At 37.9% G+C, this 16,560-nt stretch overlaps 2 protein-coding genes across 3 annotated transcripts in view; one reads left to right on the top strand and one right to left on the bottom strand.

Annotated features, from left to right (window-relative positions):
• Positions 1-7,907, bottom strand: part of arl15b (ADP-ribosylation factor-like 15b) — a 46,881-nt gene extending 38,974 nt beyond the window's left edge. For both annotated transcript variants that reach the window (XR_014202419.1, XM_082158228.1), the window contains exon 1: positions 7,498-7,907. Coding sequence is in view for 1 of the 2 variants with exons in the window: in XM_082158228.1 (XP_082014354.1) it covers positions 7,498-7,605 (108 nt within the window). In the remaining variant the exon portion in view is untranslated. The remainder of the gene's footprint in view (positions 1-7,497) is intronic.
• Positions 7,908-9,242: 1,335 nt separating this feature from the next.
• Positions 9,243-13,358, top strand: snx18b (sorting nexin 18b). The gene is made up of 2 exons (XM_082157728.1): positions 9,243-10,940; positions 12,608-13,358. The coding sequence occupies exons 1-2, from the start codon at positions 9,497-9,499 to the stop codon at positions 12,853-12,855; spliced, it is 1,692 nt and encodes a 563-aa protein (XP_082013854.1). The 5' UTR covers positions 9,243-9,496; the 3' UTR covers positions 12,856-13,358.
• Positions 13,359-16,560: the final 3,202 nt, after the last annotated feature.

The following is a 16,560-nucleotide window of genomic DNA, read 5'->3' as shown; positions in this document are numbered from 1 at the left end:
TCAGACTCGAGAATATCCATGTTCTCGATCTTGTCAGAATTAAGGACCAAGACCATAACCATATTTTCATGGTCTTGGACTTGATATAATATGGACTCGGTTTGACACTGACTTGAATGAGCTGATCTCGACTACAACACTGTGTATATGAGTCTACATTTATATTAGTCTATTTTCACATCAGCAGTTTCTGATACATTCAAATAACCCTGGGTGCATCCAGACAGTCAAAGTCACTTTTGATCACATTTCAAAAGGGAAAATCACATTTCTGGTCCGTTTGATGTTTGAATGTTTGATGTTTGAACAACTGACCTGCTTAATTTCTGGTTTGCATGCATGCTTTTGTAAATATAAACCACTTTAACCTATAGCCAATAAACTAAGGTCATTTAGTGTGCAAAAGTGACACTGAAAACACCACCTAACTGGTTTCACAAAAACCACAGATAAACAAAGAGAAGGGTGGGTTATCTACAAGGCTGCTTACATTCACTATCTTAGCAACATCAACTCAAACTTCCTAAATACAATTAATTTGTCAATTTTCTGACCATTTTTCTCCCTGGAGCAACCTGGGGCGAGAGACTTGCTCAAGGGCAAATGATGATAGTATGTCGTTTGAACCAACAAGATCTTATCTTTTCTGGCCCAGATCATAAAGAACTAGACAACACAAAATGGCTTACGAATGAAAAATGAGTATCATTTGATATTTTTGAGTATCATCTTAATGCAGCTAATCTGCAATTCCCAAAGCCAACTATGGTCACAAGTTCTGTCATTACCAAAAGAGTTTAGAGGAACTTGGTTTTCTCCCTCAAAGGAAGTCATTGTATTAATCCGGGATCTTGTAAGCAAAACTTTAATAAATAAAAAACCATCCCCTTACTCCTGGATGTTGCAAAGTCAGCCAATCAAACTGAAAGTGTGTCAATTTTTGCCAGCGCTGACCATTTTTATGTGTAATGATCAGTGAACGGACTGAGCGTGGTCTGTTGCCTTCTGTGGGTGAGACAGAAGAACAGGTGCAAAGCATTTGGGCTCCTCGGGTCCGACTAAATGCTCCACTTTTCCACAAGCAGCGAGGCTTGTCATGGCCTTTAAATCAAACTGAGCCTTTTGAATAAACATGAGAGTCACTGTGACTAGTGACCTCAGAGAATCCATTAAAAGATCATTCTGATAAACCGACAATTTAACACACCATTAGCACTAGATCACACAGGGCACAAATAACCCACTTTACAAAGGCTTAAAGACCTCTTTTAGGAGTTTTGTGGCTTTTAGTCCATGTCTCTGTGCTTTGAGGCCAACTCTACTCCAGCGCTTGTGTACACGTAAAAATGGACGAAATAGAATTAAATGAGAGATATTTACTTTCTCTCGTGGGAAAAAAGACAGAAAATACTGATGACACATCATGGACATGTGGGTGTATCCATATTTTTGTCCAAACAAAAAGTTATTTAGCAAAGAAGATTAGCTTTTCGAGCGTTTCCATCAAAATATATTAACACACACAAGAAAACTGCACTCACCAACCATTTCATGGGGTGTTTAATAGATCTGGATGTAGACCACCAAACCAGAATAAAAAAAAATCATTTTTTCCTTCACATTACCAAAGCTAACCATATAATCATTTCAAATTGAGAATAGAAAATACAATTATAATTAGAAAATTAAAAGAGAGACCATAAATAATTCTTGACTAAGGAGAGAGATGTTCTTCATGTTGATTTTATCAGTGGGAGATATGGGGTCAGATCTTTGCAGGTCACCTCCTGACAAAACATAAAAGACAAAAGCTGTCACTATTAACACATCTATTTATTTAAAAAAAAGATCTATTGGAGACACAATGCAATGATGCTTTCTCCAGACTATAGGTTTCTGTAAACTACCTAAGGTTGTAGAGGAGTACAGTTCCAGACTCCTGTCAGCTGCAAATGCACCAATGAGGGGGAACGGAGTACCTCCTACTGTAGGAAGTCCAGAGGAACTGAACACTAAGGAAAGGACCTATATGTAACATGATAGAGCATGCCATGAAGTTTCTAAGCCCTACTAGGAAATCCAAAGACACATAGAGAAGAGGAGACTTGTGCCGAACTGCCCCGATGACATACCGTGTGCAAAAGCCACAAGGCAGAACCACTAGGCAGATAATCGATCAGGGCGAGTCCGGGCTTTGCCGCCCGAGAGCATAAACAGGGCTCAAGAGCTTCTGTGTCAAACCTCTCAATTTTACCCAAGCTGTGATAGTTTGAAAACACACCAGGGAAAAGGCTGCTCTAATTTTGGAGTGCCTGAGAGTTTTGGAAACCTAATACACTGAAGCTAATTATAAAGCAATTAGGAAGAGCAGAAATTGGTCTCTGGTGTTAAACATTTGGAGTTAAATTGTCACGGAAGCACTGAAATGAGTGAGATGCATGTGCTCAGATGGTCTCCAATGGTTTAGCAATCAAGGAACGGATGCAGAGATGATTGTTTAATGGCATCAGACCATAATCCAGTACAAAAGCACGGGGCAACAAGTTCAGGTGTAACGTGAAGGCTACAAAAAAAGGAAACATACTTCCAATCTTTTTTTCTTTTTCTTTTTTTAAGAGAAATTTGAACATTTAATCTCTGCTAAAAAAAAAACAGTTAAAAGAACCATGTTTGGGGACATTAGCACACAGGATCCCATTGAAAACCCAATAGTGACATCACATTTAAAGGATTCAATCACGGGAAATCAAAAACATTTAAGTAATTGCAACAGCCAATAAATGTCTTCATAATAGTAAATCATTGTATCTTTACCTCTAGTCTTTGACTTCCTCATTGCATTGCCTGACTTGCTCTCTCGCTTGAACAGACAGCCGAGCTCACAACTACTGCTGTTGCTTTTGGCAGTTAAACGCAAACCAAAGCTTTAATGCTCACCAGGGTGAAAGTTAAACAAACAATTTAAACACAATGTTCCAGGACACATATTTTTCCATGAGCTAATATGATTTTTCACATAACAATACAGCCGTCAACAATGAAACGTCTAAAAAATTTTTTTAGCTTAATAGCTTTAACAAGAAGAGCGAATGGTCATTGCCTTCTGTCATAAAATGTAATAGCACAGTACTAACCATTAAAATAAAATCCATTTGCCATTGATCCAGTATCACTCACAATATCTATGTCCACAAGATACAATAATAAAAGTCCATTAGTAAAACCAGAAGCTGCATTACTCTTTAGGATACTAAAGATACAGTATGTCAAATACTCTTTGAGAGGTGGGCGGTACGATGGCTGGTAGAAACGTGCCTGGAAGAGATTACAGCTGCAACTATTGAATGTTTTAAATAAAATATACATGACTGTTCAAAAGTTTGGGGTCAGTAATAGTTCTTTAAAGTCTCTTATGCTCACCAAGGCTGCATTTATTAGTAAAAAAATCTGTAATATTGTGAAATATTACTGTAATTTAAAAATAACAGTTTTCTACTTAATATGTTCTAAAATGTAATTTATTCATTATCGTATATGCTGATTTGGTGTTTAAAATAAGAACTTTTCTAATTATTATCAATGTTGAAATGGTTGTGCTGCTTTATTCTTGTGGAAACCCTGATACATTTTTCAGAAGTCTTTGATAAATAGAAAGTTTAATGCAATTTAATGCATCCTTGCTGAATAATATACAGTAATTCAATTTTTTTTTTTTTTTATCTTACTTTTGAATGGTAGTGTTTATAAAAAATATAAAGCATCAGATCATGGTAATGGTAATCTAAATGTAAATAAAATATAGGGCAAATGAGCACGAAATAAATGACAAAAAAATAAACCTCTAATAAGGCCTATTTTCAGGACTGTGTTACATTATTTTACAAATGAAAAACATGTCAATTAAAATAAAATAAAATAAAATATAAATTTGTGCTTAACTACTAAGAAATAAGTAACATACTTCCTCCTCATGCCTTACCTTAGTTCCTCAGTTAACCATTACATAAAGCTTCCGATTTGGCTGTAAATTAGCTTGGTTGCCTGTAAAATGAATAACATTCGAAGGGATTAAATTAATGTATGCGATCGGATCCGGCTTTATTTAATCAAAGACCCACCAAAATGGCTGTTGGACAAACGCTAAAACGCATTGAGATTCCACGCACAAATTAACCATACAGAGTGAGGAAACAAAATAAAATACAACACAATAGGATCATTGTTGTTCCCATTCATTTCAAAATAAGCAGACCACGGACCAAATGAGGCCAGATCCATAATTAAACCGAGCTAAGATTCTGCACTGAATGCACTGAGTCCTTTAATAATGGAAAACCATGGGGACACCAAAAAGAATGAACTGAAACCTGAACAGTTAGAACCCAGAACAAACACTAAAACCATTGGCCCCGGACGGCCAGCACATAAAAAGCGTGAAGGAAACACGCAGCACTGGAAAAAACATACCAGAAACGTAGATACAATGATGGGGTTTCCATGCCAACTACAAAGGCAAAAGGTTTAAGCTCCACCCATTTCGGGGAGAGGGAAGCCAACTATGCATGCCATGAGTCCCAGGAGCTGACATTGATAAAGCTTTCACTGAGCTCGCTAAAACCTTTTTCTAAGCCCACTGTTGATGAAAAGGGCATAAAATCTGTTTACAGCTGTGCACAACCTGTTAACTATGATATGCTTGTATTGGAGTGTTTAAGTCCAACCTACTTTTCACATTCTAGTGAAATATAAATGGATATTACCCTCAAGAAGGACAAGTTCGGGAGCGCTTCTATTTTATGCTCTATCAAACATGAACCTAATGAGGAAAGGGGTCTGACAACATCCTCTCGTCCTTACTGACCCAAAGTCAAGAGTGTCAGGACAAAAATACATAATCAAGCATGTTCCTAATCCACACACCGCCAGCCTTTTCAGCTCTGTTTCTTGAGGAAATGGTTCTATTCTGAGAATCCTGACCGGAACATCCCAAAGGAAGCACCCCCCGTGACCTCGCTGCGTATGTCCAAGTCAAGTATCAAAGCACCGAATGTGCGAGAAGTTTACTGGCACTGGATGCTGTGGAGCAGCACCAACATGTACAGTACAGTAGGCCTGCAGCCTACTCATTAAACCGTTATTATCAGACATTGATAATTGTGGGCAAATTATATGACACGAATGGTGCAAAAAAAGGACTTTGAAAGAGGTCACGCCGAGGCCAAATAAGCTGATAATAAACACAATGTTATCAAAAAAGATTAGATGTGATCTGTAACCACATATCATCACATGTAAATTCATTAATGGAGTTGTGATAATCATGAGACATGTGACTGTTGGTGTCACTATGAGATGACAATAAATCTGTCATCAATAAAACTGAATGGCCCACTCTTTCAGCGGTGTTGGTTCCGGAAGAATTATTTCCATTCGTTTTTTCCATAGGGGATTTTTAAAAAGTCTTTGTTAAAGCGTTATAAGCCATGAACCAAGCCAACCAGCTACGAGGAGAATCAAAATCGAAAATCGGACAAAAAGACAAAGGTGCAAGACTGTGTACTAACGGCTTAAGTGAGGGAAAGAACTACAATCCCATGAAGCATCGCGAACAGCATAATCGATTTAAAAACGATGGAGAAATATAAAACTACTCATTTAGAAATGTTGAAAAAAACAATCATTCACAGAGCTTCATGGGAGTGGGTGGAGCTAAAGATCTATTTTGCCGCATTTTGTTCTTTTCGACTTTGATTGGTGGAATTTTCTGCACAGCATCATGGGTAATGTAGTTTTTCACCACGAATTGTGCTGTTAAACATGATTATTTCAAAAGTAAGCTCTAAAATAATGCAGGCTGACGGCTTCAACAGAAGCAATTAGCATCGATTATGAACTTCGTAGCTCACAGTAGGACTGTCTTTAAAAAGTTTTTATGTTATCGTTAAAGATCTATTTCCCTATGGAGAAAATGAATGGAAAAAATACTTCCAGAAGCAGACTGTCGCACTCTATAGTTTTTTCTTCTCTATTGTGATGTATATCAGAGTGAAATGGCTTCTCGGTTAAAGGGATAGTTCACTTTGAAATTAATTTTTGGTATGTTTTAGCTTATCTCAAGGGCATCCAAGATGTAGGTGTCTTTTTTTCCGCAGTAGTTTCAATTTTGATATTTTTAGGTCAAACCGTTCTTGTCTGTCAGTCATATAATGCAGGTCGATGGTGCATAGATATATACACACTAGATGTCGCCTTGTCTACGGCAATTCATTGGAACGAATGTCTTTAAGGCGACATCTAGTGTATATATCTATGCACCAGTCTGCGTACACGTCAGATCAGATCACTTGGACATGGCTGTGTATAAGTGGTAAAAACGATATAAATACTGTTCGTTTTCTCACACAAACCGCTCGTTTCGTGTCTTAGGCCATCAATGTGTACTTACGATGGGGAATTGTTTAATTTGGACGACGGGGAATTGTTTTAATTTGGACTCTGTGCATGCTCTTTGAGACCGTGACCATAGACCTGCATTATATGACTGACAGACAAGAACGGTTTGACCTAAAAATATCAAAATTGAAACTACTGCGGAAAAAAAGACACCTACATCTTGGATGCCCTTGAGGTAAGCTAAAACATACCAAAAATTAATTTCAAAGTGAACTATCCCTTTAAGATAAAATGTAGGGCGGGACTTGATTTTGTCCATGAAGAATTGATTGGATGGTTGTGGTTTGCTATTGGTGGATCTCATGTGAGTGACAGGTTGTCCCGCCCTCACGCCAGTAAACACGTCATCAGAGAGGAGATGCAAGGAGGGGAGGTTATTTTGATTAAAGATTATGAGGGCACATGAATTAAAAAAAATTATGCGCGAGGAAAAATTTGTAATAATAAATACTGAAATATCCCATTAAAAAACAAGCAGCAAATTTTAAGGCAGCATAGTTCACCCAAAAATTATGTTTATGTCAACATTTACTCACCCTAATGTGAGTTTTCTTTAATACATGCATAGGTTTTGTTACCTTCAGAGCAGCAAATGAAATTAGATTTGTAGACTAAATAAATGATCATACCTTTCAGCAAACTACTTCACAACTAAAATGAAAACTGTATAGGCTACTTAACTAACTACATACACACTTTTTTTATTTATTTTTCAAAAAGCAGGACAAAATGAGATATAAAGTGTATCAGAGATGGACAAAAATTGTTGATATTACAGGAAAGCTCTTCATTTAACAGTGCTCAGACCTGCTATCCTTTCTGGATACCCTCTTCTATTGGCTAATATTTGTTTGTAAGCAAAACAAACAAGAAACTGTAAGTGAATTTACCAATATACTGAGAAAGAATATTTGTTATAGTTACAAACATGACATAATAACTGTTCAGAAAGGTATTTGAATTCGTGGGAGCAGCGATGAAAACAAAACACCTGATCCTACAGGCTCTGGCCATCTTCAAAAAGAAATAAAAAGAATACTCTACCAGGTAATCCATGTATTTCCCCGATAGCTTCTTGCTGTTGTCTACGGAAAATAGAAGTCCTGAGTTAGGGCGACTATGAAATGAAACGCTGGTGTTAATTGAATGCATCCAAAAGTCGATTTTTTGACGGCTTTGGAATCCCCGCCTCTCAGATATGAAAAATAATATATTAATAAAGCGGCTAGCAGCGTTAGCTGTGCACTCCCCTTCCTCTGTAAGTCCCACGTACGGTGATGTGAATAAAACAAGTCCTGATGAAAAAAAAAAAAGGATTCAGGCTTTTAATACATTCAAAAACATCACTATATGTATTTTTAAGTCGAAATAACTCCGACTCAGACGTGATACAGCGAGTGCAATACAGCTTAATGGTGTGGGCGGAGAAAGGCGCTGTTTGTTGTGTGTTCGCGAGCCACAGAAAAGCATCACGACTTCGACGTGACGTCACTGTCACGCTGAGTATTACGTTCATTCATCCAACAGGGATTGAAATTCCTTCTGTTTCTGACTTCTTTTGAATGTTTAAACCGATATGATATTATAGTATTGACTGCCCGTACGACGCTCTTTCACGTAACGAAGGAGTTTGTTTAATTTTAAGAATGCAAGTTTTGCGAACGTCTAAGCGATCACGTGACAGGAGATCGTAGGCTACAGGTTCTTTTACATCACGTGACAAGGAAATAACGGTGCCAGATATTTGGTTTGATAGTGACCTCTACTGGTTAAAGTAACACACTGTTCTTCGAGGAGAGCGACAGGAGGAGGATAGCCGTGTTGTGTAATCTGATCATTATGTACATAGAAACGCGTCGTGCTCGGGAATGCTAGTTTCTTTCAAAATGTCAAACTTTTTGTGTTTTTCTGCTTATAATGTTATAACATAGGCCTATTGCGTCATGTTTATGTATACAAAGTTTCGAAGAAATTGAAACAATAATGGCCTACTCATTTGGATAAACAGGCCATGAAACAATAAAACGACTGTCTGTGTGGCACAATGCATTATGAAGCTCACATGTTAATTTGCTTCCTGTTATAAACACTTTGCCTACTCAGTAAATGTGAATAACAATATCTGTATAAACTGCATACGTTTATGACATGCATGTTGTTAGGTAAGTTTGAGAAGTATTTTTCATGTTTCACTTTTCATCTGTTTAAGATTATATTACATTTGACTTATAATTGGACACAATGGCTTGTATTCTATTCTAATTTATGACAATTTATAAATGTTCAGCAAGTAAAGTCAGTTGAGAATCTTTCTAATAAACACATTATCTTGTTAACACCCAAACCTGCCCAAATGAACTTCATTTTGTACAAACAACAAAAGAAAATGATACATTCACATTACATTTGTACATCCATTTGTGACTATTGGAATGTTCTAACTAATGGAATGTGTAACGAGGCCTATTGGAATGTTCTAACTATTGGAATTTGTAACTATTGGAATGTTCTAACTATTGTAATGTTCTAACTTGTTTTAATCATTCATTAAATATAATGATTCTTCCTGATTCTGATAATGAAGGTACTGATACTGATCTGTTCTACGTGCTGAGCCAAAAAAAAATTAATGACTAATTACAAAAGTATTAAAAGATCTTTTTGAAACGATGAGGTAATTGGGAGACAACATGTTTTGAAAAAGACAATGATGGTGACAGTCAGACACAGTGCTGCACGCAGGGGCATTTGGGTTTATTCTCTGCCCCAGGCTGATTATTCTGATTGGCTCCACCCTCGATTATTCTGCCCTGGACCGCATTCAGCGAAGAGAGGCAGCAGGCGGACACAAACCCCACTTTTTCAATACCCTTCTGAGAGGAATTTTAAACTGTTTTCAACAGGATAATGTCTTCAAAAGTTTTCGACGTGTTTTGGTAGAAAGTAGAGACCGTAAATTCCTGAAGAGGTTAATTTAACGGAACGGCGCGGAGAGTGTATTGTAACTTTGGAAACTGAGTTTACAAAGCGTTCCCACACAACTATGGCGCTCAGAGCGAGAGCTTTATACGACTTTATCTCTGAAAATCCCGGCGAGATCTCTGTGACAGAGAATGAACTCCTAACTTTGAGTAGTGAAGAGGTTGTCGATGGTTGGTTAGAGGGCACGAACACCAGAGGTGAGACGGGACTCTTCCCTGCATCATACGTGGAGATTATTAGGACTGACACATCACTACACGATAACGGCACATCCGCTAGTCAAGACTATTACTACCAAACTAGTCCTCAGAGGAGGGATACCTCAAACGAGTCGACCCCCACGCATTCCGCTGTCTACCAGGGACATCTTAAGCAACAGCGACTCAGTATTCAGACGAGCCAAGGAAGTGATGAGGATTGGGACGATGACTGGGATGACAGCGTGACGTCGGAGGAACGCGGAGGAACACCTGAAAAACGCGGGAATACTCAAGCGACCAGCTCAAACACCTCAGTGTCTCGACGTGGTAGTAGTGCGCAACAGTCCAAAAGCACAGGAACAGTTGGAAAAAATCTCAATAGGTTTTCAACCTTCGTAAAGTCAGGCGGCGAGGCTTTTGTTTTGGGTGAAGCTTCAGGTTTGGTCAGAGATGGAGAAAAAATATTCGTGGATATGGGTCAATATGGTCCGGAATGGCAAGATAACCCATATCCATTCACTTGCACTATCGATGACCCCACAAAACAGACCAAATTCAAAGGCATGAAGAGCTATATGTCCTATGGACTCACACCCAGTCATACTCAAAGCCAGGTGAATAGAAGATACAAGCACTTTGACTGGCTTTATGCGCGACTTGTAGAAAAGTTCCCTGTCATTTCGGTCCCTCACTTGCCAGAAAAACAAGCCACAGGTCGATTTGAAGAGGATTTCATTTCTAAGAGGAGGAAAGGTTTAATATGGTGGATGAATCACATGACGAGTCATCCTATTTTATCCAAGTGTGACGTTTTCCAGCATTTCCTCACCTGCAGCAGCAATGACGAAAAAGCCTGGAAGCAAGGCAAGCGAAAAGCCGAGAAGGACCACTTAGTCGGCGCTAACTTCTTCCTCACTATCTGTCCTCCAGCTGTACCGCTTGACTTACAAGAGGTGGAAAGCAACATAGATGGTTTCAAAACGTTCACCAAAAAAATGGACGAAAACCTCATACAGGTCAATGTCACAATTAACGAATTTGCCAGAAAGCAGATCACTGGTTTTAAAAAGGAATATCAGAGAGTTGGACAAGCGTTCAGACTTTTAAGTCAGGCCTTTGAATTCGACCAGCAAGTATACTCAGTTCCATTGAACAAGGCCATTGTACACACTGGAGAAGTCTATGAGACCATTGGGGATTACTTTGCAGAGCAGCCTCGGCAGGATTTGGATCCAATTTCCGATCTTTTAGCGATTTACCAGGGACACCTTGCAAACTTTCCAGACATTATCCATGTTCAGAAAGGTTTGGGATTTTTCTCATGTGTTTGCTCAAATACCATTTGTTAGAATGGCATGCAAGAAACATGTGGATATAGGTCAGTAGGTCAGTGGTTGATGTGCTTGCCATCAGCTTAAATAAATGTCACACTATCCAGTGTCAGCTTAATATTTGAGTGGAAACCTCAATCAGTATGGTAAATTGCTATTTCATGAAACTAAAAAAGCATTTTATTCATACTGAAATGGATGTATGCTGTTTTAGTGAAGGAAAGCTGCTGATGTAAAATAGATTCATTAACTTTTTATAGCTAATAGAAAATGGCACATAGCAACAGGCTCTCGGCAGTATGTCAAATGGCACGTCCTGATTTTTCCCTGGTGCAAGAGAGAGAGCATATGGGTTCTGCTAGTTCTTGCAGCTTGAGATGTGTGTTGGTATGGTGAAATGAAGCCAACCCTGTTGTAATCCTCACTTCCCTTTAGTGGGGGAAGTGTATACCTCTGACTAATCTATTTTTCCTTTACTGTGAAATTAAATTGACGAAATGTCATTCTTCTGAATCATATCTCTGGGTTTTTATGACACAAATTGTTAATGCGGTTTTGTAAGAGAAATTGCTTGTCTCTTCAAAACAACTGATACTGGGAAAGCTTTTGTGTTGAAGGCTCTAATCCTAAGCTTAGGGCTCCAGCACAGGGAAGCATTGAATGCTTACACCACAGTTTAACTCACAGATAGTTTTTCTGAATCCTTGGATGTAGAAACTATGAAAGCATTTTTCCACCACACAAAAAAAAGAAGAAAAAAACCTGCGACTTTTTATCTCAGAATTGTGTGATTTAAACCCGCAATTGCGAGTTATAAAGTCCAATTCTGAGGGGAAAAAAGACTGACGTTTTATATCTCACAATTCTGATTATAACTCACAATTGCGAGTTTATATCTAGCAATATTGACTTTAGAACTTGCAATTGCGAGTTTAGGCCTATATCTCTCAACTCTGAGAAACAAAAGTCAGAATTTTGAGATAAAAAGTCACAATTAACTTTTTTTTTATTTCTGTGGTGGAAACAAGCTTCCGTAAGAAACATATCCCATAACTAAACTTTTTGATGTAATATATGTGATTGTATACGTAAAGTCAATGTGAAACGACATTCGCAACTTATTCTACTTTCGTATTCGCCTCTCAGAGTGAAACAGGATATTTCAGTGCGAAAAGAAAAAAAAACGTAGGTCAGGATTTTATCCATCTGGAATTGATTGGATTGTGAAAAGTATGCGTTACATTCCAAAATGGAGCCAAGTTAGAGGGGAGGGGGTTAAAAAGTAAATGAAGTCTCTCTTATTTTGGAGAAAGAGCAAGTTACATTTTGATACAAGATTCCAATTTTTGATTTGGAATACTAATGCACTGATGAATCATGTGCAATAAGACCAGGAAAGTAAATTTAGAAAGTAAAGAAAGTTAATTTCAGAATGCACAGGGAATATTGATTTCTCCTTGAGAAATTCCAAAGAGAGCTGTTAGCCATAAATCAGAAGCCATGACTGGTCTGAGCTTGCATTTTAATGTGTTCAAAAGGGAAGACTCTCAAAGAGTGCATGTGTGTGTTTTTGCAGATGTGATTGTGTGTTATAGACTTTTAACCCTTTTCTGTTCACTTGCATCCTCTGTCTTTCTCCAGGAGCCCTCACTAAAGCCAAGGAGAGCCAGAAACACGGGGAGGAAAAAGATGGCACTGCAGGTGGAGGCATCAATGACCGCTGCAACATCATCTCCTGCGCTACGCTAGCTGAGATCCAACACTTTCATCGCATACGTGTGCGTGATTTCAAGGCACAGATGCAATATTTCTTACAGCAGCAGATCAGCTTCTTTCAGAAAATCACAGGCAAGTTGGAGGAAGCCCTGGACATGTATGATCAGGCTTAGGAGGTCAAATGGCCAGAACTGAAATGAAACACAAATAAGCAGCCTTTTTATTATAGATTCATGAAAATACAGTTACTGTCTTGTAGGAGTGTTTGGGGTGGCTTTGAGTTACAAACAAAAAATAATGATGAAAACTTACCAGAAACTTACAATGGTCCTTAGCATGTTGACTACGTTATTATTAAGTAAAATCATATAATCTGATTATACACAACGGCCCTAATTGGTTTCAGTTGTCCTGAAACCCTTGAAACATAACCACAATTTGAAGTTTACATTTTAATTGGCTTAGTAACTACAGTCGATTTAAACAACATAGATCACTCACTTGTAATTGTGTGCCTGTACTGAAATGCTCTCTGTACTGGTATGGACTCATTCCTTGGACTATGAACTGTGGTGATGCTAAATAAGAGTAGATTTGAAGGCATTTGTGTCTTTTGAACAGTCTTCTGATTCTGCTGAATTCTATTACAGATATAAAGAAACATTATGCATTTGAATGACTTATTGTGTTGGTCTGTCAGTTACGGTTGCTTATGATCCTTCTCAGTCCGTGCAAGTTTTATTCTCACTTCGTTATTAACCTTTATCTAATATGGTCCGAGGGAGAGGCCTGTGTCTGTTTTACATTAAGAGCTTGCGAGAGAAAGACGAGACACAGTTTCACAGCCCTGGAGGAGAAGTGCAAAGGAACAATGACCTAGAAAACATGGGCTGAAACCCTCTTTATCTAGAAGACATTCCAGACGAGGCTGAGAGGATCTAGTTTACCAACACTTCCATTATTCAGTTTAGACTTTTTCTCCCATGTTTCGACATGAGTATTTTTAGCTAGTTTAATTACAGTAAATGAGAGCTTAGTGGATGTATTTTAGGAGCTCTAATTGTTATCAAGACCGTTTAACCAGCTGGATGAGCAAGAAAAATTGAAGTGAAACTTTAAAAATTTAGATGTGGTTCTCAAACTCTGGACCACTGGTGGTCTGTGAAAAGTTTATTTATAATAACAAAAAGCAAACTGGCTCAAGACAGGATTGGTTAAACAGATGAAGAGTCTCATGAAAATCTCACCTAATCTCACATGAAATTTGGGTTATTAGGTGATCCACAATTTTTGTTTTACACTTTAAGTGGTCCATCCCCTAAAAAGGTTTAAAGTCGCTCTGTTGTGAAAATTAAGGTTTTAATATTGTTAATATGTCTATGTGGTGTTTTTAATATGCTTTAAGACAACACCATTGCAGAGTATTTTCTCCTTAAAACTGCAGTGTTTCGCTGGTGTTTCTGACGTCACAAACTACCTTGTAACCAATCAGGTCAACGTGTGATCGTCAAAGTGTGAGCTCTGAGCTGGTGCGAGTGAGTGGAGGCGGGGCTAATTTGCATATTCATAGAACCGCAAATACTAAATGAGACAAGGGTGTAGAGTTACATTCAAGCTATTTTAAGACATTACAGATTTTTAAATATGTCATTTTGGTTATAAAAAGGTGAGTTTTAAGGGATAAAGGGATTGACTACAGGGAGACTTTTAAGAACCACTGAAAAAGAATGAAAGAAAAGTGGAAAAATAAACAACCATCAAAGAAGATTAGCATTCTCAGGCCTCAGAGCGCCAATCAGTAGACCTATTGAAAGAGATCGTACCATTATGAGTATCTGTGCTTACTATGGTAAAAACCGAGCTGTCCTTGAGCAGTCAATCTCTCACTGCATTTGAATTATTTATAAGAGCTAAAGTTAGGCTTCTCTTTCCACTCACTGGCTGCGTCTGTTTTCACATACTCGGGTCCTTAATCATGAAGAATTTATTTCCACACCCCGATCACTAACAAGCCCACATACATTGCCCTTAAAACAACACTAAGGAGAAAATGAAGGACTACACTCATTTGTGTTTTTATGAAGCATTTGTTTTCTAAATAATTGGAGCTATAAATAAATTAAGTAATCCACTAATATGTGGTATAAATGAATCATAAAAGTTCAAAACGTCCAAAGTATTTTAGAAAAAGCAATGATTTTATTAGAATATACATTTTTACAATAAGAACAATCATTTTTACATTAGTGTATCTAACTCAGTGATGCTTTCTCTCAGTCACACAGACGGTAATACACGCATACATAAACATTCATAAACCTGAAGCCCATAGTAAGTTCTAGGCATTACAAGATAAACACAAATGGTCATCTTTCACTTCAAAACAATAATAAAAAAAAAATGGACAAAGATGTGGGTTCGAAGAATATTAATAATCATTGAAGCACACTAGGCATTATGGAGCGTCAAGGTAACTATTCCCTTTCTTTCAATAGCATCATGGTTGAATATCCTGCTAATGCCATCTTGCTTATTAGGAGTGTGAAATTTGTGGTGCAATATTTCTGAGGGTGGATCTGTTTTTGTGGTCAGCATACCATTTCATATTTCTCTAAAATGAACCTTTGAGTAGTTTCAGTTCTCTCATTTCATACCAATCTGACAGACTTTGTCAACAGCAAATATGAATAAACATAAGGCATTAAGGTACAGCATAATGCTATGGTTCTATAGTGATTTTTGACAACCATTTAGAAAGGAAATTATTATTATTTATTTATTTACATTTGAGTATGCAGTAATAAAGTATTCCTTTTTAGTTAATTCTTAGTTTATATATTTGTAGTCTTTACATTGTTAATATATTTATAGCCTATATACAAGTAGTGAGTTCCTCATGCATTGTCACTGTAATTAACAAATTATTATTAATTAGCTTATATGTAAAGAGTTGTGCTTTGGACCTGCATGACTGTGCGTATGAATATGTTTATCCTGCTGCTCAAAAACATTCACTACTAGGCTTAAGAGATATAACCACTTTGAATGGAAAGGATCTCAAGCTGACTAGCTGAAGAAGCTACTGTGCCTATGCCCATTAATAGACACTTCCTTGAAAATAAATTCCAGCACAGCACTATGACAACCATAATGAAATGACCCTTCACAATAGATAATGCTTTACATGGTGCCTACATATGGCAATTTATCTGTTGAGTAATAACAACTCTCCTGTTGAGTAATAAAAATGTCATCTCTGCATTGCTTTCAAATCCCCCAGTTCTCGCCATCTCTGAAAACCTATGCCACTCCCACACTATACATGCGTCAAATGGCGCTTTTCCACTGCATGGTACAGAACGGCTCGGCTCGGTTCGGTACGGCACGCTTTGGCGCTTTTCCACTGCATGGTACGGTACGGCTCGGTTCAGTACGGCACACTTATGACGCATTTCCACTGCATGGTACGGTACGGTTCGGTTCAGTACGGCTCACTTATGACGCATTTCCACTGCATGGTACGGTACGGTTCGGCTCGCTTTAAATGGTACCACCTCTGTTGAGGTTCCAAGCGTACCGTACCGATACTAAAATGTGACGTGAAAACACTGCAGATCACTGATTGGTCAGACAGAATCATCACTACCAGCGTCATTGTATTTACAACACGAGACACTAAACCTGCTAGATTTAAATAGCCAGTAGACAACAGCCAACACTGTAGCGCCTGTTTTAAAAGTATTTGCTTCAAAAAAAGAGTATAAACTTAAAAAAAATAAATGGCTGAATCGTGGTCAGTGGACGAGGTGCAGACGTTCCTCTTGTTGGTTGCCGAGGAGCGGATGGGGAAACACGAAAAATTCGCATTTAATATGATG

This window comes from Leuciscus leuciscus (assembly GCF_965113295.1).
Source record: "Leuciscus leuciscus genome assembly, chromosome: 24".
Taxonomy (NCBI): domain Eukaryota; kingdom Metazoa; phylum Chordata; class Actinopteri; order Cypriniformes; family Leuciscidae; genus Leuciscus; species Leuciscus leuciscus.
This window is presented reverse-complemented; position numbering and strand designations above follow the sequence as displayed.